Source organism: Podarcis raffonei, chromosome 11, assembly GCF_027172205.1.
Source record: "Podarcis raffonei isolate rPodRaf1 chromosome 11, rPodRaf1.pri, whole genome shotgun sequence".
Taxonomy (NCBI): domain Eukaryota; kingdom Metazoa; phylum Chordata; class Lepidosauria; order Squamata; family Lacertidae; genus Podarcis; species Podarcis raffonei.
Genome location: NC_070612.1, coordinates 22,423,504 through 22,450,688, shown reverse-complemented (window position 1 = coordinate 22,450,688; position 27,185 = coordinate 22,423,504). Strand labels below are relative to the sequence as shown.

At 40.6% G+C, this 27,185-nt stretch overlaps 1 protein-coding gene across 7 annotated transcripts in view; it reads left to right on the top strand.

Annotated features, from left to right (window-relative positions):
* ARL15 (ADP ribosylation factor like GTPase 15) overlaps window positions 1–27,185 on the top strand; it is a 191,428-nt gene that overhangs the window by 35,862 nt on the left and 128,381 nt on the right. For 2 of the 7 annotated variants that reach the window (XM_053408379.1, XM_053408381.1), the window contains exons 1-3: window positions 2,507–3,335; window positions 13,782–13,797; window positions 19,899–19,955. The exons of 1 other annotated variant lie outside the window; for it this stretch is intronic. In XM_053408379.1, the coding sequence (XP_053264354.1) occupies window positions 19,902–19,955 (54 nt within the window). In that variant the 5' untranslated portion in view covers window positions 2,507–3,335; window positions 13,782–13,797; window positions 19,899–19,901. Of the gene's footprint in view, window positions 1–2,505; window positions 3,336–13,781; window positions 13,798–19,190; window positions 19,956–27,185 lie in introns of those variants that run through there. 4 more of the 7 variants (XM_053408380.1, XM_053408374.1, XM_053408378.1 and 1 more) reach the window with 4 other exon arrangements.

Sequence of the window (27,185 nt, the reverse complement as noted above, 5' to 3'; positions counted from 1 at the left end):
ATCTTCCTGTATTTGCCCTTGTACCATGACATATTCCATTTTATGGAAATTATTCCTTTACTATTCTTGCCTGTTAGAACACATTAAAACACACATGTAAAGCTTTCTTTAATACTTTGCTGCTCTCAAGTATCCTAACTAACTGCTGTGGCAAGCCTGTCCAAGTTACTTCTGTAAACAACAGCTGTGGTTCAAGTGCACTCCTATGTCTTCTTGGTAGCCACACCACACCTAATATTGTGGGACTGTCTGAAGAAGGGCCTCAGCTGAAGTTCTTAGCGTATGGGCAGGCACATCTGAAGACAGTCAGTCCTCAAATTATACTGCATAATTTTACACTTCTGATAATTTTTTGTGTCTTTGTGCATACACAGATTTGTAGTTGATGCATGCCTTGGATGCACAAGGTTCTAGGTGCATTCTCTGGCACCTTTAGTTAAGGAGCCTGGCCAGCAGGGCTGGGAAAGATCCCCACTGGAAACCCTGGAAAATGATCAATACTTGATTTTACGGACAAGTTAACAATATAAGGCAGTCTCATTTATATGAAGGGAGCCCTTCCCTGCACTTTTACAGGCCAAGTGCACATTTTTAAAAAGCAATAATGTAGAATTACTTAGCTCTGGGTGTGTGTTTTAAACAATTATGTACTTTTTGTGCTGCTATTCATGTACATTGCTGCTTTGAAAACATTGCACACTGAATAGCACTTAAAAAAACCAACAACCCACCGCCACCACAATACTGACTATGCAGCAAAGGGGCAATCATGTATTCTTCCACACACCACTAAATGCAGTGTTAAAATACTCAAATTAGCAGCTGCAAATTAAGGACCTATAGAACTTGAGGCAAGCAATTAAGTCTGTGCCTATCTAATTGCTGCTGATCTTAGCAAGAGGGACCCCACTTATGCATTATGTAATTGATGGTGGAAAGTATTGTCTTCAGCCTACTTAGCAAGGCAGCTGTGACTTCACTTAGGCAGGAAGGGGGTTGCCTATTGTGACCTTGGGGCTTCTTCAGTGCCACCAGCCCTGGGCTTCTGCAAGGAGTGCTCCCCACATGAATTGTAATCCATAGCCCAGACTTCATTTTTCAAAGAGTAACTTTCTAGTGTTTGTAGAACTTGTGACATGAGGCAAAATGCAGGTACTATGCAATAAATAAGAATACAATTTTTCTTAAGGCTTTTTTTTGGGGGGGGAGAAACTTTCAGAGTTTCAGAAAAGCAGATCTCACCAGTTAGACCAATCAGAAGGCAAGAGTGAGAAGGCAAGAGTGCTGGTCTTCCCTGGTGGAGAAGTAGAGAACAAGGTTACAATATTGACACCAGTTGCTGGGAATTACAGATGGGCAGAGTGTTGTTATGCTCAGGTTCACCTGGTTGGTCACTGTGAGAACAGGATGTTGGACTAAATGGGTTATTGGCTTGATCCAGCAGGGCTCTTATGTTCTTATGCTACTTGATGGAAAACAACTCAGATATTCAGGATGTTAGTGTAGTTGTGATTGGGAAGTAGTTTCAAAAACAAAAGGAAGCAGCAATGAAAGGTCATGAGCTTTCTTACTCCAGATCATATTCACATTTAGGGAGAATAGGTAAGGTTCCATTCCCAGAGAGAGCAAGCGTTTACACAAAATGTATTGGTGTAAAAAAGTTACAAGACAGACAGTTTGGATCTGCTGCAGGGATCTGCTGCCACAAGCAGGGGATTGATGATGAATGAGTGATGAGTGCTTTTGATAGGTAATGTGATTTTGGGAGGACCCCAACAGCAGCGCAGCAGGAGATCTGAGGTGCAGCTTTCAGTATGTAATCCAACTGCCTTGCTTCCAATTCATCACTGGGTCCTGGTCTTGCAGCACGTCTGGTTCCTGCCCCACCCCAAGCTGCTAAATCCCTGTGGTGGGGTGGAGAAAAGTGACAAATCAGTCTATATCACCCTCCAATGTAGTCTCTTTCAAAACAGACAAAGAAAAAAAAGGGGGAGAAAGTACTGCTTATGATCCCGGTTAACTAGCGGAGGAATAGGATGCAGAATGTAAAACGGGTCTTCCACTTGCTATTCGCTCTCCTGGTCCTCCATGCAGTGCACTGCCTAAGCGTGTGTGTGTGTGTGTGTGTGTGTGTGTGTACCCTCAGAAGCAAGCTCTTATCACTTTTTATTGCTTCTTAAGTATGGTAATACCATACAGCCGAATCCCATGCACGTTCATTTCAGTGGAGCGTATTTTGGAGTAAGCGTGCATACGACTGGCCTCCCTTCCTCCTGTAGTCTTATCATGCCTTCCTCTTCGACCAGCTTATCTCACAGCATCTTCCACCCCTTTCTAAGTTCCTCTTCCATGCCCCTCTTCCTATTCTAAACAACTCGTGGTATTGCAACGTCTGTGCCAGGGATCAGGAACCTGTGGACCTCGAGATGCTGCTGGACTACAATTCCCATCAGCCCTGACCACTTGCCGTGTTGGCTGGGACTGATGACATCTGGGTCACAGGTTCCCCATTCCTGGTCTGTACTGGCCCAGCTTTGAAACCTGCATCCTCCCCCACCCACTTTCCTCGCCGCTCCTATTGCATTGCAGCCCTCCCATTCATTCCTCCCCTCTGCCCTCCTGCCACTTTTCTCGTGCCTTCCTCCCGTCGACTCCCCTTCGTCCCTTGACGCCCAGCTTGCCCCCTTCGACCGCCTCCCTCTTCCCACATCACGATCTCCCCCTTCAAGTTCCCCCGCGCCCCAACCAAGTAGGGAGGCTGGGAAAGCATGTGTGTCCCTTTAAGAGCCTTCTTTCTTCGCCTCACGTGTATGATCAGCTGACAGTGACGCTACAGGGGGAAACTCTCCCTGTTCCTGAAACATCGGGCGCTGTAGCGGGTTGCACGGGCGCCTGGTTGGGCTGGGCTCGTGTTTTGCTTCTCAGGCGTCTGCTGGGTCTGGCTGCAAAAGCAGCGCTGCTACCGTTGCTGAGTGCTTGCTCGCTGAGACTGAGCGAAGAGGGAAGCGTGCCGGGTTCTCGCGGGCAGAGACGGTGCAGGGCGAGCAGCGGTGCATTGGCAGCCTCGGAGATCCAGTTCTTGCCCATCCAGTTACTGAGACCGCTGACCGAGATCTCCCTGATTCCCGCCCCCCGGGAAGCTTCCTCACAGCGACGGCAACTCCATACCGTAGTCCCTGAGATTTTTCCTTCCTTAGGAGCCGCTGAGACGACAGCCACTTCTTATCCGTCTCCAGACGTTTTCACCCACCTTGAGACTGCTTGATAAGAAGCAGGCTACTCTGTGACCTATTAACGCCTAATCCCAGTTGTTACCCTAGTTCATGGATTATCTGGTAGGTACTTGACTTAAACTGAATGAAATCGCCCTTCCCAATACATTTCTAGTTTGTTTCCAATTCTGCACGTTCCTATGTCTTGATCTTTGTATGCTTTTTTTTTTTTTAAAAAAATAATGGTTCATGGTGACAGCACATGATAAAAGGTCTCTTGGATTTAACAGAGAATTGTTTGTGCTTTTTGAATAAGTGAAACTTAGTTATTCTGTGAAGGTCCTTTTAGCATCAGTTTCACAAACAAACCTGAGTTTCTCTCTCTCTCTCTATTGTTGACAGGGTAGGGTGATGGGAAGAGGCTTTCCCTATTGTGTCTTGTGAGCTCTCGATTAGGAAATTGCATTCCTCATGCTCCAGGGTTTTTTATCAGATTTAAAACTATTAAAGGCCAGTGAGCAAGAGTGGTTTTCCTAAAGAGGACTATAGTCCCACTTATTTGGTTATTAGACTTCTAAACGCCTGACCTCTGTCACTAGTTTTCCTCCTAAATGTATAAACAGAGGGAACGCTTGAATGCATCAAACTGAAACTGGGCATTTGTAGTTCTTTACCTGACTAGTTTGGTATTCAGCAGTAACACTTAGCAGTCTTTAATGACTGTTGCCCTTATTTGTACAAAAAGAGATTTTATCTCGGGTGTTTGCTCCAAGGTTGAATGACTTTTCAGGTTCATGAAAACACTGGCAACTACAAATTTGAATTGCGGTTACATATGAAATAAGAACTTTACAGTAACGTGTTTGCTTGGATGATTTTTCAAATCTAAAGTAAAACAAAACAAAGTTTAGCTAACTGGTAGTAAACAAACACACATGGTTTGGTGTGCTTGTGTGTTGATCTACTTTCTGTTGCTGGATTTATGACTCTGGAGTATAAATAAGCAGTGATGTTTTCCTGTGCTTTTCAAGCAACTCACTTCTTTGCATTTCAGAATACATCTTGCCACTTAATGGTTAACACTCGCTTGCAAGTAATTAAAGTAAATTATAAGCTATTTAGTCATAAAGTGTTAGTGTTCTGATATGCTGCTCCATGGAAGAGGTGTGAGTTGCTATGTCTCCTTGGTTTCAGATTCTTATAAAGTGGTTGAGAAGTAAAGGAATATATGAAGAGATGCCAACTTATGTGACCAACATCTGTGCAGACTGCACCTGTGAAACTTATATTATAGTTTCTTGAAATTTCACTGCTTGAGTTCTCAAATTGTCAAATCCTCATAGGAAAGGCCTGTGTGAATAAATTGGCCCATAAAATCTATGTGTAAGATTGGTTTAATTATCCTAACAGGAGTTAGAATTTTTTTTACTTTTTGATATTTTGAGGTGGAATGTGCTTCTGTTTGTGAGACCAAAAATATTTTTTTGGGTGGGTGGGGGCCTGCTTTTAAATAAGAGTTACCTTAAAAGGCTAACAAATTTAGTATGGTGTAAGCTTTTGTGGGCAACAGCCCATTTCACCAGATGTATGAAGTGTTATGCTGAGTTACAGGTATATAGTAACATATTTGAGAGGAGGGGCAGAATTGTAATTGTGAGCTCAGAAGGAAATGAGATGTAGAAAGTGCAGATACAGCGATAATTATGTAATTAACAAAACTGTAGCTGGTGAATAATATCCTGGTATTTGTATACCAATGAACACATAATAAAAGTACGCAATTAACGCTAATAAAAATACAACTACTTTGTCTCAATTCAATTCACAGGAGATGGAATCCACCCAAGAGTTTGCAAAGAACTTAAATGTGAAATTGATCTTCTCAATGTAACTTGTCTCTTATATCAGCCTCCATACCTGAGGATCAGAAAACAGCCAATGCAACACCAATTTTTTGAAAGGGAACAGGCCAGTTAACATCTGTCCCATTAAAACTGGTGGAAAGTATTTATAAAGATAAAATAACCAAGCATATAGAATAGTAAGCCTTACTGAAGCAGAGCCAGCATTGCTTCTGCAAGGGAAAATCCTATATCACGAACCTATTCAAGTTCTTTGACAGTGTCAAGAAGCATTTAGATAGAGGTGATCTGGTTGACATAGTGTATTTTCAAAAAGCTTTCATATTGTTCATAAACAATCTAGAGTTAGAAGTGAGCAGTGAAATTGTTCAGAGTAGTTAAAACAAAAGGAGATCACAAAGATTTCCAAAAGGACCTATCCAAACTGAGTAGTGAAGGTCTAGAAATGAGACCAGGGTTCCTTCACTTCCAGTTCAGACCCCGGCATAAGTGGATATGTGAAATTAATGGCCCCCCTCCCACATGCATCACTTTACACTTGTTTACATTGAACTGTATTTGCCATTCAGGACAGATAGAAGAAAGTACTTCTTCATACAACACATAGTTAAACTATGGTGCTTGTCCCTACAGAAGTGATGATCCCCAACCTAGATAGCTTTAAAAGAGGATTGGGTTGTGGAAGGTTACTAGCCATGAGCTGTTAGCAGTAATGATTCTGAATACCAGTTGCTGAAAATCACACGAAGGGAGTGCCGTTTTGCTCAAATCTTCCTTGTAAGTTTCTCACGGGCATCTGGTTGATCACTGTGAGAACAGGATGCTGTGCTAGATGAGCTATCAGCCTGATCCAGGATCCTTATTACTTATTGTAATTCGGCACTTTCATGATCTTGAAGTTTTTTGTTATGATGTTCTGTATTGTTACTAATCTGCAACACATACTGGGCAATGGCACTAACCTCTTGTAGGGCTTGCTTCCAGAGAGCTCACCAACCTAAAACAGTTATTCAGCAGTAATGGCAGTTTACAAAACAGAAATACAAACAAAGAAATTAGTCTCTATTTATTGGACATGGTTGCCAACTGTGGCAACACTATTACGGGACATAACAATGTCATTTACAACATTAGGGATTCATTCACCTGCTTGTCTTGCAGTATGAGGTATGCCACCCTCTGCCAGCAATGCTCTTCTTGGCAAACAAACCAGTCTTTATACAAAGGAATAAAGAGACAGAAATCTGTCATCAGAAATGACAATGTTAAGAAACCAGGGCGGGGTGGGGGTGGGGGAGACTTCGGCATCTGGAATACTCTGTAACTGACCTTAGAAGTACCAATCTTTGAAAAAAAGAAACTTCAAAGAGAAACTGGAATGTGAAAAAGCTTATTCACAGTTCACCAGGAGTTTCAGTTCTATCAATTTTGGACTGAGCTTGTCAAAGGTGTGTTTTTAAAAAAAATTAATGCTACGTGTTTTGATTGGCTTACCAGTCATTGATCACCAATGAATGTTTTGTGAATGATCACAAAATTATCACTTTCAGTACTATCCCACATTTCATTTACCGTATTTTTTGCTCTATAAGACGCACCAGACCACAAGACGCACCTAGTTTTTGGAGGAGGAAAACAAGAAAAAAAAATTCTGAATCTCAGAAGCCAGAACAGCAAGAGGGATCGCTACGCAGTGAAAGCAGCAATCCCTCTTGCTGTTCTGGCTTCTGGGATAGCTGTGCAGCCTGCATTTGCTCCATAAGACGCGCACACATTTCCCCTTACTTTTTAGGAGGGAAAAAGTGAGTTATAGAGCAAAAAATACGGTACCTCTAACCTCTTTCTTTCTTTCTTTCTCACTCACTCACACACACACTAAGACACACCAACCTCATCTGTAACTTAGGATCTTAGTTCATGAAGTGAACTGTAGTCTGTGAAAGCTTATGTCATAATAAATTGGTTTGTGTTTAAGGTTCGGCAAGACTCGCTATTGCTTAAAATGGGAGCAGTGTTTGACCAAAATAGATTTCTATAGCTTTTTGGTTAGCCTACCTTACTGCATCTCCCTAAAATGAAAACAAAAACGAACAGTTTACTGCTGAAAAAGAATAAAATGGTGAGGTCTGAGAAAGTTTGCACATTATATTTATGTGTAAAGGATTCATTTGTCTCCAAAACATTTGTGTTCAGTCTTTATGCTGGGAAAGAAGATGTTTAACGAGATGGTATGTTTCTTTTTAAGAGCTTAGTTAATGGACCACTAGTAATGAACTTGAATGTTCCAAGAGCAAGCATGCTGCAGCTCCCTGGAAACCTGGAGATTTCTCAAGTGATTTTCTGGAAACTTGTATCTAGATAATCTGTCTCTCATGTGTTTTTGAAGGAAACATTGAAATGCATTATTTTTGCAGAACTCTGTTGAACACTTAGTATATTTAATTGATTTTGAAATAGGCTCATGTATGTGGGAAATTTACAAAATGCTCTTAGCTGAGCTCAGACTGACCTATTTCTCAGCTTCTTGCCCTTCCCTTCTGCTGTCTTACTGCATGCAGCCTCACTGTTTGCTAATGGTGTGCGTTGTGAAAATATGACATACTTGCTTTTCTTTCTTTTAAAATGTTTTCAGCACCTGCTCTTGCTGTTCTTAAAATGTACCTGTATCGGGTTTTTTTCCTGCCATAACTCATCCAAAGGATGGTACCCTATTATATTTATGATACCTTTTATGAAATGTGAGACTAGAATTTCAAATCCCTACTTTTTGACATGTCTAGTTATTATGGGTTGGTAGTCTGCTTGATTTGCTATGTATGAAAGGAAAGACAGAAGAATAGAGTTTGGAACTTTAATATGATTTCTTTTCTCACTTCTTGCCAAAAAAACAAAAACCCCAACCTCTTAAACAAAACTAAAATCAGAACAATAATCATAATGTGTGCATGTACATATTTTTCTTAATGAGACAGGTTTGCCATCTTTTTTAAAATGGTAGATTCAGCCTGTTGCATGTTCAGCAGGCCGTGGCTTTGGTGGACCTAACTCTATAGAATCAGGTTGCAATAATGCTAATGTTGGACGTATCTAGTGATGGATGACCAACACTTTTAAAATGTTGGTTGCCTAGGCCATGTAAATTGCCTCATTTTTGTTTTAAAAAGCTGTCTAGAAAGCTTCTTGGATAAATCTGTGCTAGTAGTTGGGCTTCAAAATCAAGAAACTTATAATTGCATGAACGATTTACAGCTTCCAATATGTTTGTCTATAAAACTGTATTTAGCCATGTTTGTATCTAGAATAATTTAGAGAAGTGGCTTTCAAATGGTCTCCGAAGGGAATCCGAGGTTCCCTTGGAAGCTAATCAAGTATTCTTTAGTAGGAATAATAGTAGTTGGTAACAGCAGCCAAGTATCCCTGAAACATTCCTTGGCTACTGCTACCAATTTCCCCCTAAAATACTCAGTATTTGGGAAGTGTTGGATATAGTATAGCATATAATCTCAGCTGGCAGATGATGGTGAGGGCCAGTGTGTCACCCTGTGTGTCACAGGGTCATCTACTTGTGATGACAATGAAGTGATTTCTTCCCCAAATATTACAGTTAGCTTTTGAAAGAAAACTCATATTGGTATGTGTGTGTGTGTGTGTGTGTGGGGGGGATTTCACAAAGATTGTGACTGTAGAGCAGAGCTTTCCAAAGTGTGTGTTGTGATGTTAGTGTGTTGGCTGCAGTGTGTAGGTGTGTCATGCAGACACTCCTTACACTCCTCCCTGGGCTGGAAAGGGGTTAGTCTAACCTCCAGTTTGCTAGTAAAACTGAATTACTGTGTCATGAAATGATGCATGTCTAAAACGTGTGTCACCGACATGAAAAGTTTGGAAAGCTCTGCTGCAGAGGGTGAACTTTAGCATTCATCTCCTGGATGCTGCAATCCAGATACTCCCCCACCACTGGACCTGGGTTTTAATTGTTAAAAAGGACATGTTGTAAATGCTAATCATATTGTTAACATCGATTGGTAATTAGACCCTATAGTTGATCACTGTTTTGAGGTGGAACACAAGGAAGAGAGTGATGCCTGAGTTCATGGCTAGTCTTGTATCCTTGTGGGGGCAGATGACAGGGCAAGTGTTGATTTTGTTCCCCTGGCTATGACAGATCACTCATCGTTGTGCCTGGGGTGAGTGCAGAGTAGCCCTGGACACCAGCTCTGTCACCATGGTGATGGTGACATCTACCTCATACTGCCAGCAGATATGTTGATTTCATGGAAGAGGAAGCAAACAGCAAGATTAGAGTCATGGAGGAGAATCCCCAGAGCTCTAAAAGGCTTGAAGTTTTGGGAGGGGAAAAGGAGGCTGATTGAGAAGCCCCCATCCCTACACTCACTAATGTAAATTTGATTCCTAGTCAACCCTCAATAATGCAAGAACAAAAATATATCTCTAATAAAGCCATGAAACAGAGAAAAGTGGCAAATAAAAACCAGGCTTATGACTTGCTTTAGGCCAGGGGTCAGCAAACTTTTTCAGCAGGGGGCCAGACCACTGTCCCTCAGACCTTGGGGGCGGACGGGTGGACGATATTTTGGAAAAAAAATATGAACGAATTCCTATGCCCCACAAATATCCCAAAGATGTATTTTAAATAAAAACACACATTCTACTAATGTGAAAACACCAGGCAGGCCCCACAACTAACCCAGAGATACATTTTAAATAAAAGGACACATTCTACTCATGTAAAAACACCAGGCAGGCCCCACAACTAACCCAGAGATACATTTTAAATAAAAGGACACATTCTACTCATGTAAAAACACGCTGATTCCCGGACCATGCGCGGGCCGGATTTAGAAGGCAATTGGGCCGAATCTGGCCCCCGGGCCTTAGTTTGCCTCCCATGCTTTAGGCAGTTGGCCCTGAAACTCTTGATTTTTGTTTCTTTCTTAAATAGATCCTTCAAGCCTGAAATATTTGCTCTAGGATAGCCTTCCCCTTTGTAAGCTGGTTAACATGGAAATGGTTCCATGAAAGAAGAAAGATTGAAAATAGTAAGGGATATTTAATAACAGAAACTTTCTATCAAAATAACAACTCTTGAGAATAGGTAGAGTGGGAATATCCTACAACAATGTAATTTTCAAAAACTTCTCACATGTGGCATACACTGTGCAAAGATGCTGTTAACATGGCAGAATGACTATATTCAGTGTTGATCTTAGGTTGGTATTATAGAGTGATTTAACCACAATTCAACATTGTTGACAAAGTAAGATGAAGAGTATTTTTAAGCTGCAAGTTGTGCTGATAAAAGGTGTGTGATAGGTCTGGAATGTTTTACATGCTCATACGCATATACTATTCTTGTGATTATATATATGTCAACAGGACACACTCCTGATAAAAGCTTCCCAGCTATCAAGTTTGGTCTTTTTGCAGGGCTCCTATGTATTTTAAAGCTTCAAAATAAATCTGCAGGCAAAGCTTTCTCCATCCTTGTTCAAATTCTTAAAAAGTACTGGTGATCTGCCCTGGGAGTTGTGGAGGGGTTGCAGCAAGCTTGCTACATGTTTGTAGTTAGGAAAATTGGACAACTGCAGATACACTTTTGATAGAGGGCTTTTCTGAAGAGTCAGTTGGCAAAACACAAGGGCAGGAGATGGGAAAATGAGAGTAGCATAGCTTGGGGGTACTCCTGGATCCATCACTGTTGCTTGAGGCTCAGGTTGCCTTGGTGGCATGGAGTGCTTTTCAGCAGCTTTGGCTGGTGGCCCAGCTGCACCCTTATCTGGACAAAGATAACCTAACTTGTTGTCTGTGGTCTGGTAACCTTTAGGTTAGATTACCTTAACACACTGTATATGTGAGGCTGTCTCTGGTAATAGTTTAGAAATTTCAGCTGGTGCAGAATTTGGTGGGCAGTTTGCTTACCAGGGCCAGATGGTTTGGGCATACATCACTGTTTCTGGCCCAACTGCACTGGCTGCCAATCAGTTTCCAGGCCTAATTCAAAGTGCAGGATTTGACCTATAAAGCCTTAAATGGCTCAGGACAGCAATACCTCAATACCTTCTCCATAAGAACCAAACTAGACCCTGCAATCATAAACCGAGACCCTTCTTTGTGTGCCCCCTCCACAAGAGGTTCAGAGGGTGGCAACACAACAATAGGCCTTTTCTGTGGTGCCCCCCATTTGTGGAATGCTGGCCCCGAGGAGGCTCGTCTGCTGCCTTCATTGCATACCTTTAGGTGGCAGGTAAAAACATTTCTCAATTACCAGGCCTTTGACTGATTAAATAATCAATGTCCTTTTAAATGTGTTTGTGGGAGGAGGGTTATTTGGTGTTTGTTGTTTTGGTTATGTATTTTGTGTGTTCATTTTGTAGTTCTGTGTTGTGAACTATCTTGTGATCTTCAGATGAAGGGTGGCATACCAATTTAATAAAGAAAATACTCATAATCATAAAACAGTATTGGGTCATTATAATTTTTGTCCACGGAGAACAAGAAAGTCCTGATTTGTAGACTGAGAGCACACTTCTTGAATATAAGACCCAGATGCATGTTTTGAAATACATCAAATCAAGAGACAATTTGACATGTGAAAGGGTAGAGAAGCTCTTCTTAATTCTGACAAACCTTCATTTTCTATAAGTCCTTGATAAACATGACAAATATGAAGGAGCAGACTCAGCAACAGCTCAAAAAATAAGATTAAATAAATTCCATGTAGTATTCATTGAGTTTCTTTGCCCCCCTTCTTTTTCCTCAGCTCTTTTTATAGAAATGTTTGGTTATGTCTGCTTCGCACTGTGGAGGCTGGAAGAGACATAATAATTTTCAGAGTATCATAAATAATTTTCTTTTTATGATAATGTTGATTGATTATCCTGTTTTGGATGTCAAGGAAGAGTTCCCTGGGAAGAGGTATTGATGGTTAAACAACTCTGAGAATTGTAGGTCTGTGAACTACAGTTCAGAGATTTTTTTTTTTGGTGGGGGGAGCCCTGTCTGTTTAAAGTAGTTTGATAATGCTTTAAATTTATAGTGCAGATGAGGCTTGAGAGTGTGCTGCCTTGCCAAAGGACACCTGGTGAGCTTTCAGCTGGGGACCTCTGAGTCTCATTTGTGTTCAATATACTACTATACCAATTAACAGCTGGATTAGTTTACAAAGGATAATCAGGGTTCATTTGAAGCAGGCTGTATGTATGTTCAGTGCACCTTGGCAGTTGTCACTCTTGGTAACTCCAGCTTCTTCACATCTGTTGTTGACATGGATTGTTGAGAGATCACCTGAACTGTGCAATTTTCATGCTTTCAGCATGGAGTTAAATGATACCTAATTTGTTTCCAACACTTAGCAGTCCTTGGTCTCTATGCACTCACACATTTGGCTTCTGTGCCTATGCAGAGCAATGTTCAAAAACTTGTACAATCAAACCAGAAAAGTTATTTTTGGTGTAGAGGTCTGCCACAGAAGCTAGTGTGCATGCCTGTTAGGGCATGGCCAACATTTTCCTGATGGCTGCGCCTTGAGTTTTTGGTAATTTCCTGCCATTTCTGTATATCTGTGGTGTGTATTACAACACTTTAATTATATGTGCTATACAGTGGTACCTCGGGTTACATATGCTTCAGGTTACATACACTTCAGGTTACAGACTCCGCTAACCCAGAAATAGTATCTCGGGTTAAGAACTTTGCTTCAGGATGAGAACAGAAATCGTGCTCCGGTGGTGTGGCAGCAGTGGGAGGCCCCATTAGCTAAAGTGGTGCTTCAGGTTAAGAACAGTTTCAGGTTAAGATAGGACCTCCAGAACGAATTAAGTACGTAACCAGAGGTACCACTGTAATATGTTTTTGAGACCTGTCTGTTTTTTGTTTGTTTTTGGCTATAGCCTGCATTCAGACTCTTCTACATCTTGCTGGAGGGAAGGTGGTAAAAAAGGATCATACTTCCACCTTTGTATTTCTTCTCATGCCTATGGCCATTTTAAGAAATGCTAAGGGTATGGGAGCAAATTCCCTATGATGGCCAGACACAATTGATGCCTGTTTTCCCAGTGAAGAACTCTTGCCCACATTGCCAAAGTCAAATGCATACTGATACGAAAATACTGCTGCTACTTTATTACTGATATACTCCTGTGGCTGTTCTTAAATCAGTGCAGCCCTGTGTGATTAGGAATTGCAATGAAAAATCTTTATCTTTTATGCAAGTAAAATTAAATCAAAAGCTTACAGAAATATGTATGTATTGTATATGTTTTTTGTTTTGTTTCTGTTTTTTAAAGTGGAGCTATTTTATAATGGGATACGTTACAAGAGGAATCTTCAGGTTGGACTTTGGAACTTAAGTAACATTATAGAACAGTAATATTTATCTACTGTTGAATCAAGCATCGGCTTCAGTTCTGTGAAGTGATAACTTAGGTTTTATGTTTGCAGGGGAAACAGTCTCTCACTGGCTCCCTGTGGACACACATTGCTTATTTATTCCTGCATGATTTCTGAGAGCATTCCTTGGTGTGGATAGTTACAATATAGCATCATGACTTAGTTCCCTGTTGCTTGTTCCAAGGCTTTGATTAAGCATCAAATGAAGGTGCCTGGCAGTCTTGAATGTTTTACTTGAAACAACTTGTGAGTGCAAATGTTTTGTTTTCTCTTTCATGCTCACCATGTAAACTCCTTGCAGAAAACTGCAGTAAACTGTAAGTAAATGAAACTTAAAAATGGCCCACCATTGAAAACTTTGGCTGGTTATTGAACCTTTTCTTAAGAAATCCTAACTGACACACAGCACAATCTTCCATTTCAAAGCCTGTCTTTTTGTTTTAAGTTTAGAGCATGAAAGTCCTAAAATATAAAATAAAATAAAATAAAATAAAATAAAATAAAATAAAAGTAACTATAATCAGGAAACAGGCCTCCAATTTCTAGGAGATCTGGTGTCTGAATGGTGCCAGGCCTGTGTAGACTTGTCATCTGTGAATCTTGTATTCCAGGAGAACCCCTCTGTTGTTTCTCAGTGGTAAATCTGCCACAGGTAGACTTGCCATCCAGACAACATATTTCCACCCTCCGCTGAAACTCTTGTTATTTTCTGGCTCTTTTCATTCCTTGTAATCCTTAATTAGTTGAACTGCTGCTATACACAGCCCCCCACCCAGGTAACTTTTAAAATATCATAAAGGTCATAAACCTCTAGCATTTTCTGCTGCTTTCCCCAGCAGCATAGCAAGCCTGGGGCAGACCAAAGTTGTTGAACTTTTTTTTAGCTTAGGGGCCCAGCTTCTTTTTGCCATTCCTACCCCTTTTTATACAAGGGATGCGGATGGCGCTGTGGGTTAAAGCCTCAGCGCCTAGGACTTGCCGATCGAAAGGTCGGCGGTTCGAATCCCCGCGGCGGGGTGCGCTCCTGTTGCTCGGTCCCAGCGCCTGCCAACCTAACAGTTCGAAAGCACCCCTGGGTGCAAGTAGATAAATAGGGACCGCTTACTAGCGGGAAGGTAAACGGCGTTCCGTGTGCTGCGCTGGCTCGCCAGATGCAGCTTGTCACGCTGGCCACGTGACCCGGAAGTGTCTCCGGACAGCGCTGGCCCCCCGGCCTATAGAGTGAGATGGGCGCACAACCCTAGAGTCTGGCAAGACTGGCCCGCACGGGCAGGGGTACCTTTACCTTTTTTACCCCTTTTTATAGTTTCTTATCATCACAAGAGATTTAGGTTCTCCAGAGTAGGACACATGGCCACACTTTGTTGGCTTTGTTCACATCATGGCAAGCCATGGTTAAGCAGATTGCTCCCACTTTGCTCCTCTTGTAGAGCAAGTGGGAACAACAAAACACAATCCTTGGCTTAACAGTATTACACCCCAAACTGAACTTTTGGTTTGTTTTTCTCCAAACAAGCCACAGTTTGTGAGCCATGAACAGACATTGGCCTTAGATTGTGGTTATTTTGGAGCCCAACAGAGTACAACACCTAGTTTGGATGTATGCCAAGGATTGTGTTTTGTTTCTTCCACCTGCTCTAGGGGAGAACTGGAGTGGGAGTAATCATGGTTAACCATTAACCATGGCTTGCCATGGCACGCAAACACACCCAATATTTTATGAATTACTATGGTTTTTCATTGAAACCTGTTGCAATTCTTTGCTGTAGCCTGTGGCAAAGGGTACCTTTTAATTATTTACTGTTTCAGAAAAGTAACTTTAGAAATCTGTGTTGCATATTCCAGTTACACATGTGAAAATACAGTATACATTTGGATGCTCCTTAATTATAATAGTGGGTAAAGGATTGCCCTGCTTACTTTTCATAACCATACATTTATCCTACCCTTTCTCAATTTTCTTATCATAGGCCCATAGGAATCTCTTGCAATAGTTTTGATAGTCTTCACTCACTTTCTTCATAACCTGCTTAAAATACACAAACATTAAAATATAAATATCCATGGCTAAAACTGCAATTCACACCCCATTATCCACAGGAATACTTTTAGCAATAAGCATTTATTTGTATGGCTTTCAGACCACCTAAGATCTGTCCTCTGTTGGACACTGTAGATTGCTGTGGGGAATATCTCTAGAAAAGATAAGTGGCTCTTACCTAGGCTACAGTTGGAAGCTAGAGAACAGCTAGAGAACAGTCCATGCTGCCCTGACAGTTGGTCTGTTCTGATAGGTGAGGCCTGCCCTACATATATAGTCTGCGAAGCTGAGGTTACCATATGAGGGACATTTAAAAATATATATTTCCATAGTGTTTAATTGCTGATACGTCTAATTGTTTCACTCGTAATACCTGTGCAAATTTTGCCAGCTTTCTTAATGTGTCTTTCCAAAACCATAAGCTGCAGTGGTTCAGCATACCATTGTGAAAATTGACCATAGCAAATCTGCCTGCTGAACAGTAAAAAAGAAATTATTTTCTATGGTGACTTCTCTTTGTTTCTTAATTAGGTTTGTGATGCGTAGTTCTCCCGCCACACACACACACACACACACACACACACACACACATTAGCTGTTTGCTATTGCCGTAGTTCACACTGAAAAAGCCCCCAGGGCTTTCTTATGCATTTTTACAGTATATGCATTGAGAGTGCAATCATTGAGTCAGCCCACCTATGGATATAGTTAGATATTTCTAAGCCGTTTCAGCCACTGTGCTAATGGGTATAGCAGCCACTTGCTGCAGATAAATTGTTAGATGGGCCTGTTCACCCATTTCATAATCTATGTGTATAGCAGCCACTTGCTGCAGATAAATTGTTAGATGGGCCTGTTCACCCATTTCATAATCTATGTGAACAGTATATCTAAAGTATTTGAAGTGGAATCTGACCCTCTGTATCAAACCAATCTATTATTAACTGTGCTAAAGTAAGAGCAGATACTAAAAATACTGGTTCTTCATCAGTACTTAAGAATATTACTATTATTATTTATTTCATTAATGAATTACTTCCTATGGGACACCTCCAGGTGATTTGTAGTGCAATGTAAGGTACTTTCTGTTATGCGTAATGGTCCACTCTTCAGCCCAAAGGCTTAGTGGAGCAGATAACAATACAAATGCTTAGGATAGTAAAAACAGCATGATAAAAATGGAAAAGCAGCAAGATAAAATCGAAACGGCCCATGTCATACTGGATTATCTTTTTAGATCTAAATATACAGTATGCCTTGGATATGAGGTCCAGACAGTGGTTTTTGCAAGTCCTACAGTTGCCAAGAGACATCTCCTCCACCCCCCACTACACTCGGGATTGTACATGACACAGGACATAGGCATGCCACGCTTAGCTATTGATCTGTGAGCTATGTATGGAGAACGATGCTGTCTTGAGCAGGAAGGATTACAGATGACTGGATAGGACAGTAATGCCTCCTGAAAAGACCCCAAATGGAAGCAAAGGTGCCTGTTGACCAGAATTCAAGTGACTTTTCACTTTTGTTTTATGTTTGTCAATTATACCACTCTTTGCAGAAGTGAACATTAGTGTAGGATCCAAGCGACTTATTGAGATGGATCAGTGTTTCCAAACTCTTCTCCCTATGGACCATTTGAAAATTGCCAAGCGTCTTGGCAGACAATGATTTTTCTGCCTGTTTTAGCAGAAAAGATAGGATAGTGACATATGTCAGATATGGAATACTTTCTATATAAGGCTGAATTCATATCTGGAGGGGAAGCACCTTTAATAATTTTTTAGCTGTGTGAGTTTTTTTTCTTTTTTACAAAAATGCTACTGAAAGCAATAAACTGCTCAGGACTCAGCTGTACAGCTCCAAATAAAACATTTAAATGTGTTGCAAATTGCAATATACAAATGTGACACTAGATGGTGACAGTGAGCTATGCAAAATTCAATGTACTTTTCAAAACCTTTTTTAAAAAAAAAACCATTTTCAAAGTGTTTTTTTATATGTGTAAATTCCATCTCAGTTTGTGTTAAGGAGTTACTATAGAGAAGCTACAGTCTTGCTTGTACTTGTTCTTTCAGCCCTCTTGTAAAACTAATTACAAACTTAACCTTTCCCTTTTGTATGCAATGGCTGAATATATTAATTACATTTTTTAGTCTTGTTATTCACAAGGGTGTTGTACAGATACACAGTAAGTTTTATATTTAAGTTACACTCCTTTTGTATTTATCTTGGTTTTGTTTGCAGCTGAAAAACCTTATTATTGTAGCATTCGCTAAAGGTCAAAAGCAAATTAATTGTGTGCTGAATAAGAATTCAAACTGAAGTTACATAACCTTTGTTGTATGTGTTGGCTTCCCTACTAAACCAATGACTCTAAACTTCTTGTACTAAGCTTCGTCATGTTGAAATTTAGCTGAAATTTCCTTGTACTGGAAAATTGAGGGCTGGGAGAAACCTCAGTATTGCATACATTTGCTACATTTTCTTTCTTAAATGCTTGTTTAACAGAAATATGCACACCAAAAGCAAGTTGTTTTCTGTGACAGCAAACAATCCAACTAACTAAAGCAATTGCTAATAGTAGCCTTAGAACAACCTAATACAGTTACAATCTGGTTTTTTTCATCCAAAATCAGATGCATGCTAGATACAAGTCTTTAAAGCTCAACTTTTAATTATATTTGGAAGACAGGAAAGTCATTGTCAGTACACAATATAATCTAAAAGTTTTATTTTAACTTATATTTTGTAACTTTGGTTTGTTAATTATATCTTATTTAATTACACGCTATCAAAGATGATGTAAAAAACAAAAAAGTAATTAACATCGAAATATATAGACGGAGGGAGGTAAGCTAGTGTACTAGATAGGACTTTCCTGTCTTGCAAGTACAGTATAAGTTCAGCTTTATAGTATTGCATCTAAACCATATATCTTATAGAAAACAAACAAACCCAGAGCATAACTGTAGGTGGGTGGTATTCAGCTAAGTTTTATTCAGAATGGATCAGCTGAAATGGATGAACATGACTAAGGGTCATTAATTTCAGTAGGTTTACTCTTGAGTAAAGATTAGTTGCATACAACCCATTGTTTTTTAGCTAGCCAGATTGTTGTCACAGTTAACAGACAGCTTGTTTTGGTATGCATTCAACTGAAAGAGATACTATTTATTGAATGCTTTCAGCGCACAGGAACAGAAGAGAAGGTTAACTCCCTGCTGCAGAAGAGCTAACAATCTAAGTAGGGCTGCAACTTCAAAGGCACAAATTCATTCTGTAATCCTCTGCTCTTGTGTACCAATATATATTTGCTCCTCCTCCTTGTCAACTGTCAGTCAGGCAAAATGGATCAAAATACTGTTCTTCCATGATCAATCAGGATAAAAAATGAACCAGTCAATCAGGACCAAAAAGGAACCATTTTTGTGGCCTGCGATATCTCTCACATTTACTAAGGAAGCAATTAGTAGCCCAAATCATGGAATCACCAACGCACTGTGCAGGTTTAGTGTATTGTGTGCTGTGCCCACCTATCTGGCCTGCACTCATACATAAAATCTCAATGTAAAACTTTCAAACTGTGAAGGAGAAAATTTTATATTTTTAAGACACCAAAGTGGGACATTTCTTAAAAACAGGTCTATCTTTAAGAAATACATGGTGTTGCCAAACCAGGTTATGAAAAAGAGAACTCATTTATGTCTTTCTGAAATATATTGTTTCATTCATATGACCACTTGAAGCAGAGCTCTAACAGGAATTGGGAGGGGGGGGAATGAGGCCATATAAGCAAGGAATATAGTAGCCCCGTATAGGTCTGTGTTTGAGCTTCTGATCTAAGATTCCTTTCCTCCTCCTAGGCAACTTAATGGCATATGATGCCTGCATGTGTACATATATATGTTTTTTGTTTGGGACAAACTACTCACATAACACTTCTTGGAATGAACTGCTTTTATGAGCCTGCCTCAGTAGTGCTGTATGAAAAAATAATGTGGACAACTTATTTCTATGTCACTTTTTCGTATTTAGGTGCTCAGGGGTTCACTGCAAAATGTAATCATGAAAGCTAAAATATTTTTATGGGCACAAAACCCTGTGATGATAAATACAGTTTTAAACTAGAATAGGCACACACACCTTCTTTCAAAATATGGTGGTACAGTGGGAGGAACTGGAGCCTGTTATTCTGGCCAACCTTTGTGCACCGTTATTAAAAAATTCCTGCAGCCTCCCAAGATTAAACTTATGATGGGAAAAAACATGTGGCATAAACCTGTGTTTCAGAAGAAAAGCACACTTTTATTTCTCATTTCTTCCCTTCCCCCAGCACTAATAATACTTGGTAATATTGTATTTCAATTTCTTTAGAGAATGTCTGGATGTATCCAGCTTTCATATGCTGTTTGTAGAGTTGGCATTTACACGGTAAGCAATATGCCATCTTTTGATGCAATGTATGCTCGAGTCTTGCAAAGTGAATTCTAGTATTTGTGCCTTAGATCCTCTGTTGTAGCTACTCTGTATTTCCAGCCCCAGTGTCTTGTGCTTAAATTGTGTCCTGTAGAAGTTGGCTTCATGTGGTGAAGTGTTTGGCTTTATACATTTACACAAGTTCCTTAAGTTGTTGTTGTTGTTGTTGTTGTTGTTGTTGTTATTCCATCATTACTCATGTATATTCCCTTTTTGAGGATACAAATACTTCCAAGGCAATTCACAACATTTTGACTTTAAAGCTGGGAACATAAATTACACAGCTATAATAGAACCTATCTATAAATCATAGCAGTTATATCACACCCTACGAGCATTGAGCAAAAGGCAAACTAATGCTGCCCCAGTTATAACCCAAGACATGTCCAAACACATCACAATATTTATGGCTCTGCCAAAAGCACTGATTGAATAGATCTTCCATGTGTTTGATGGGGTGGGGGGAATTATCTGTTGAGGGGACCAAATAGGGTTGCACTGCTTGTAGCAAGCATCCTCGCTTCTGATGACTACACTTGCAATAGGGCATTGTTAACTGAACTGAAAGCGCTGGAATGGAAATAGTGTTCCTAAGGTTTTATAGAGTCCTGGTTTTTTAAAGGTGAAAAGCAGCACTTTGAATTGATCCTGGAAAGCTAAGTGGTTACCAGTAGAGCTCTTGTAATATTATTGAATTGTATTAGCACTGGATAAAAGCTGTACCACCTCAGTCTAAAGCAACTGCAGTTTTGGACTGTCTTCCAGAGCTGATCTATGTAAAGTTCCTTACAGTAGTGAAATCGGGCATTTAAAACAGTACCAATGTTCCTTTCCCCCCGGATGGGGTACATTCTGGCATAGCACTTTCTATCAGAATCAAGCATCATCTACTATCTGCCACCACCATCAGCACCTGTATTTCTGGATTTCAGAAATACCTCCAAGCTGTGAACTTGTTGCTTTGGGGCAGTGTGTCTTCATCCAGGATAGACATATCTACTTCTCCAATCACTGTAAGCATCTCTGTCTTCTGTGTATTCAATATCAGCTGGCTCACCAACTATAGACAGACACTGAATACTGATTCTTATATTACTATGCAGCATGGCTGTTGCTTTCACATGAGAGTTCATGCATTTAAAATGGAGAGACCCAATGGCATGGGTAGATCATACAATTACTTTATATGCCAACATTGCCAGCCTCCCGGAAGGTGAAGCACTGCTGTAGGAAGGAACTGTTCTTGGCCCATCCCACATTGTCTCCCTATTCCATAGGTTATCCACTTAGTTTGGGACCCGTCACATATAAGCAGTCAGCTTTGAGATATTGCAGTCAGCTGTGCATTGCCTTCACCAGGAGCACTTGTCCCAATTGTGGATATTGCCTACACATGATGGTATGCACAATTGTAGTTTGTAGTTTGGAAGCAATGTCCACATGCTCCTTGTGATTGTTCAGTTTACCTTGGCAGTACTTAGTGCTTATGACCACAGTGCACATATATAATAAAGGAACATTACAGGAAGGAGGCAGCTTATAATAATAAATAATAATAATAATAATTTATTTATACCCTGCCCTCCCTGGCCAGAGCTGGGCTCGGTGGCTAACACCAGTAAAATCACAATAAAAACATAAGGGGGGGGGGACTAATTTAACATACGGGTTAAAATACAATTTAAAATGCAGCTTCATTTTAATAGTAGCCCATAGATCAAAACCATAAGGGGAGGGAAACATAAGGGTCAGACTGAGTCCAAACCAAAGGCCAGGCAGAACAGCTCTGTCTTGCAGGCCCTGTGGAAAGATGTCAAGTTCCACAGGGCCCTAGTCTCTTGGGACAGAGCGTTCCACCAAGTCGGGGCCAGTACTGAAAAGGCGCTGGCCCTAGTTGAGACCAATCTAACCACCTTGCGACTTGGACCTCCAAAGTGTTGTCATTTGTGGACCTTAAGTTCCTCTGCGGGGCATACCAGGAGAGGCAGTCCTGTAGGTACATGGGTCCTAGGCTGCATAGGGCTAATTTATTATTTATAATAATATTTATTATTTATACCCCGCCCATCTGGCTGGGTTCCCCCAGCCACTCTGGGCAGCTCCCAACAGATGTAATGCGTCATAAACGATGCAGACTCATATTGCCTGAGGAGGAAGAGTGTAATCCTAGATTGGGCAGATGTCCAGCAATTGTGTAGGCACAGGCACATTAAAGGATTACTCTAGGTATTGCTGCATCTCAAATTGAGACATTGTACCTTTGTATAATAATTTTCAATGTAGATTCTCCTCCTTCCTTGAACTGTAGGCCTAAGAAGGTCAGCTTCCAACACAACTGGACATTTTGGATGTGAGCTGCTGTTGCAGGCTTATCTAATTTGGAAAACTTTAGAAATAATTTGAAAAAGATACTGCAGCTATTGACTTAAAGAACAGTTGTGGGTCCTTAATTGCACTCCAAAATCTTTCTATCCTGTCCTCTTTATTGACTTGTCAGTTCATTTTACTGCAGCTTTCAAATTTCTTTGGAAGTCTCCCTGCTAAATGCTAATCTAATTGGGCTATGTTTGTCATCTAAGAATTGACAGGATTACAGTAGGGAGTTTTAAAGCCATAAGGGCAGAGCAAGCCACCTGTGTGTGTTCTCTGCCAAAGGCTGGGCCAGTAACTGTCCATGGGGAAAGTGATGAGGGAACATATGAGCAAAGAACTAATGGATGCTTAGGTGAAAGTGTGAATGTGTGCAGCCCTTTGTTTTGGCGGAGGGTGGTGTTTGTGCTGATTAAACATCTGACATCTAGCATTGGAAGGAAGGGACTATAAATACAGAATATGCACTATTAAGCCAATGACTGTCATTTTAGTATTGGTACTCTGTCCAAAAATTATATTATCTCCCCTCCCCCCTGTTGCAAACATGGGATGTGGCCTGGTTTTATTTAACTCTTTTTGGTTTTTATTTTAAAATGTGCATTGGAAATGAAGAAAGACATTTTTAAATCCTGTTTAGTACTGTTCATGGAAAATGCAGAGTACAGAATCTTCTTTTTTTTTTTTTTACTGAAAGGGGCTACAGTGGCACCTTATAGACTTTGCACATTGAAGAAATTTTTTTATGAGCAAACAGATATTCACCAGAAGTACATTATAGCCAAGATTTTAAAAAACCCAGTATATTATTGCAGGAAAGCAGAACTATTTATTTTCAGCTTGCTATTAAGTATGGGCAGTTCCGGATTTACGTATAAGCTAAAGAAGCTATAGCTTAGAGCCCCACTCTCTTGGCCCCCCCCAAAAAAAATTTAAAGGAAAAAAAACTGGATGTACGTTTCCAAAATATAAGATAAAAAACAAATAAGATAAAACCTACATACAGCACAGTGTTTTGTGTTGTGTAGGCTCCTATGATGCAAGTAATGGGCCCCGCCTGCTAGCCTGCTCCCTAAAATATCACTGGTTTGCTCATTTCTATATCCAGCCACTCCCACCGGAGCACTTCAGTGGGTAGAGCTGGAATTGTTGTGTATATGTATGAGGTTCTGACTGGGGGGGGGGAGGGAGAACAAGAAAGTGCTGTATGCTTGCATGTCTCATGAGTGTGGTATGTGTGTACGCCTTGTATATGTATAGTGTGCCTATGCACTGGCAAGTGGCCATCACAGGGGTGGCATCTACTTTAGCATCCTGTTCCCATGGGATGGCCAACCACATGGCTGTGAGATGCCTGCAAGCGGGGCATGAGTGTCACCGCACTGTCCACCTGCAGCTCCAAGCCTCTGGTTGGTGATAGAATTATAATGCTTTCCTTCTAGATTCTGAGAACAGTGACAATCTACTGTAACCAACCTTGTGGATTTCTTTCCCCACAACCACTGTTTCTGTGTACTGTCACACACTGTGATGAACACAAAGACTGGGCTTCTATTATAAGTAACTTGAATTTTTATTATGAAAGGGTACTTCGTTGGTGAAATTATTCACTCATTATAAGCACTTAGCTTATAATAATATATACATATTTATATAATCAAACGGACTAATATAAAAGTGGCACTAGCACAAAATTAGCAAAAGTGAGCTTAAAAGCCATACAAAGCAGTATTAAATCAATAAAGGCACTGAAAAAGCTACCACTATAAAGAGAATAGTTCTAAATGTAGTGTCAATCTTTTAAAGCCAATATAATGAAATGCTTTTGGAGTGAACTCATACAGTATGGAAAAGTCTTCATTTTGCTATTTTCCATTGCTTCCCATTGTGGGGGGAAAAGGAAAATAAAATTACAATTTATCATAGCTTTTAGGCTATATCCTGTGCACTCCTCCCTTTCCTATTGTGTGATGGACACAAGCAGGAAAAAACCCCCCAAATGCATAATAACAGAGGAAAATTACCCCCCCCCCCACTTTCATATTGCATTCCACCATCCATCTGTTTGGTCGTAGTTAGCCTTGGCGTACAATGATTTGGCTGGCGATAATAGGATTTTCTCCTGCACCCTAAATTCCTGTGGTTTAACCAATGCATTAAAATTACCTGTGAGAGGTAGTAAATCCCAATGGATACAGTGAGAAACTTGATAAAATCCTGTTTCTGTGTGACTGATGTGTATGCTCAATAACAATCATTTTGCCTGTCCTTGTCAGATAATAATCCACTTCCTCATTCACAGCATTGTGTATACAGTGGTGCCCCGCAAGACGAACGCCTCGCAAGATGGAAAACCCGCTAGACGAAAGGGTTTTCCATTTTGGAGGCGCTTCGCAAAACGAATTTCCCTATGGGGTTGCTTCGCAAGACGAAAAAATCTTGCGAGTCGCCGCGGTTTTCCCCCGCTCCCCCCCTTTTCCTAAGCCGCTAAGCCGCCTATCAGCTGTTCCGCTGATAAGCCGCTTAACAGCTGATCGCTGAAAGCCGCTAGACCGCTGTAGCGCTAATCCACTAAGCTGTCAATGGGCTTGCTTCGCAAGACGAAAAAACCGCTAGACGAAGAGAATCGCGGAACGGATTCTTTTCATCTTGCGAGGCACCACTGTATATGCTGGAGGCAAGGTAACATTGCAGATTCATTTTAGACCAGGAGTGCGGAACTTCCTTAGGCCTGAAGGTCACACTTCTGGGCAAGTCTCTGAGGACCACACACCAAAGGCAAATGTGCACCCACTTTAAAATGTAATATAAATGTTACCTTTTAACAGGAGGCTAGCTTTTACAACTCTCTTGCATAGCTCTCTCTGCCCTCCATCCAGGCAAGCAGGAAGTGTTGCCAGAGGACATATTCCAGCTAGATAAAAACATCGAGGAAGGTGTGAAGCAGGGCCAGTGAGGGTTGTGGCCTGGGGAGGGTTGGTTTTTTTGCTTGGTAGACTTAGCCAGATAAAGAGGTCTGGGGGACCACATTTGTTCCCAGCCCCTGTTTTAGACTCCTGCTTGAGGCTGAGGAAAAACCTTTTCTAAAGGTTATCTGAGGAGCATATGGATGGACAAGAATTTGTAAATAGGTCTTTGGGTCTAAATGAAACTGATTGTCAACTTGAAGAACAGTGGTTGAACTCTTGTGTTCCCATAAAATCTTAGCAGAAGCTCCTGGGTGTTTTAAAGGCACATTCTCCAATGAATGAAACTTCTGCTTCAGTGATCTTCATCTGGTCTCAACTTAAAACAAAAAATTTTTTTCCTTCCAGTAGCACCTTAAAGACCAACTAAGTTAGTTCTTGGTATGAGCTTTCGTGTGCATGCACACTTCTTCAGATACACTTGAAACAGAAGTTGCCAGATCCCTCTATATAGTGAGAAGGTGGGGAGGGGTATTACTCAGAAGGGTGGTGGGAATGGGTGATTGGCAGATAGCTGTGATGAGCCTGTTGACGACTCTTAACGACTGCAATAGGTCTTACAGGAAAAAGCAAGGGGTGAGAAGGTGAAAAATGGCTTTGTCATGTATAATGAGATAAGAATCCAATGTCTTTGTTCAGACCAGGTCTCTCCATGGTTTTAAGTTTGGTAATGAGTTGCAATTCAGCAGCTTCTCTTTCCAGTCTATTTCTGAAATTCCTTTGTAGTAAAACAGCTACTTTGAGATCTTGTATAGAATGTCCTGGGAGATTGAAGTGTTCTCCTACTGGTTTCTCTGTCTTGTGATTCTTGATGTCCGATTTATGTCCGTTTATTCTTTGGCGTAAGGTTTGGCCTGTTTGTCCAGTTTCAAGTGTATCTGAAGAAGTGTGCATGCACACGAAAGCTCATACCAAGAACTAACTTAGTTGGTCTTTAAGGTGCTACTGGAAGGGGAAAAAAATTTTGTTTTGACTATGGCAGACCAACACGGCTACCTTTCTGTAACTGGTCTCAACTTAGCATACTCAGCTAAAGAGCTCTTTTGTTTTTCTCCTTCTGCCTGGCAGTAGCAACTGCAGCATTAAGTGACAAGGAGAAATGCAGTGGCTCTTCATTTTGCTGTTGCTCAGGGTCATAGTAATGGATGAATTGCCATTGCTCTGGTAAGTGAATGAGGTGATAACAAGGTTTTATTTTAAGTTTGTCTCTGATAAGCATAGGGGATGTAAGAGACTGACTAAAATAATCAAGGGCAGGCTAGGTTCTTCTTTCCTTTTCTTTGATGGACTCTCTACTTCATGCTTAGTATGGTAACACTGTTTGCATTTCTAATTAAAAGCTAAAAGTTTGCTTTCAGCGGGCTGAAGTCTATTTGTTTAAGCTCTGGTTATGGTGCTATAAACTGCTATATGTATAATACTGGATTTTGATGTTGTTTTAATCCTTTCTAGGAACTTCAGGTGAAAGGCAAGTAAGAATTTATAAATAAAATAAAACCATGGGCCAACATAGCCATCTGTGTTTGGATTCTTTTTGGGTATGGTTAGACTTTCCTTGAAGGTGTGTCTGTGGGGGTGGCCAAGATGGGTTCTTATCCTTTAGAATTGTGTAAAAATGGGGGCCTGCTGCTGTCATATGTAGTTTGGGTCTAAAATGATTTCTTGTGTATGAAAACTATGAGGAAACTATGGTTATTAATGCTTCAGTGTCTGCTTTTATTCTAACCACTAAAGTTGTATAAAAGGAACAGACATTTGTTTTAAAAGTTTATGCATTCAAAAGACAATCTGTTTCTTGCTTGGGGTGGAAATCCGCTTTGTGGGGTGTGAATGACAGGAAGCAAGTGCT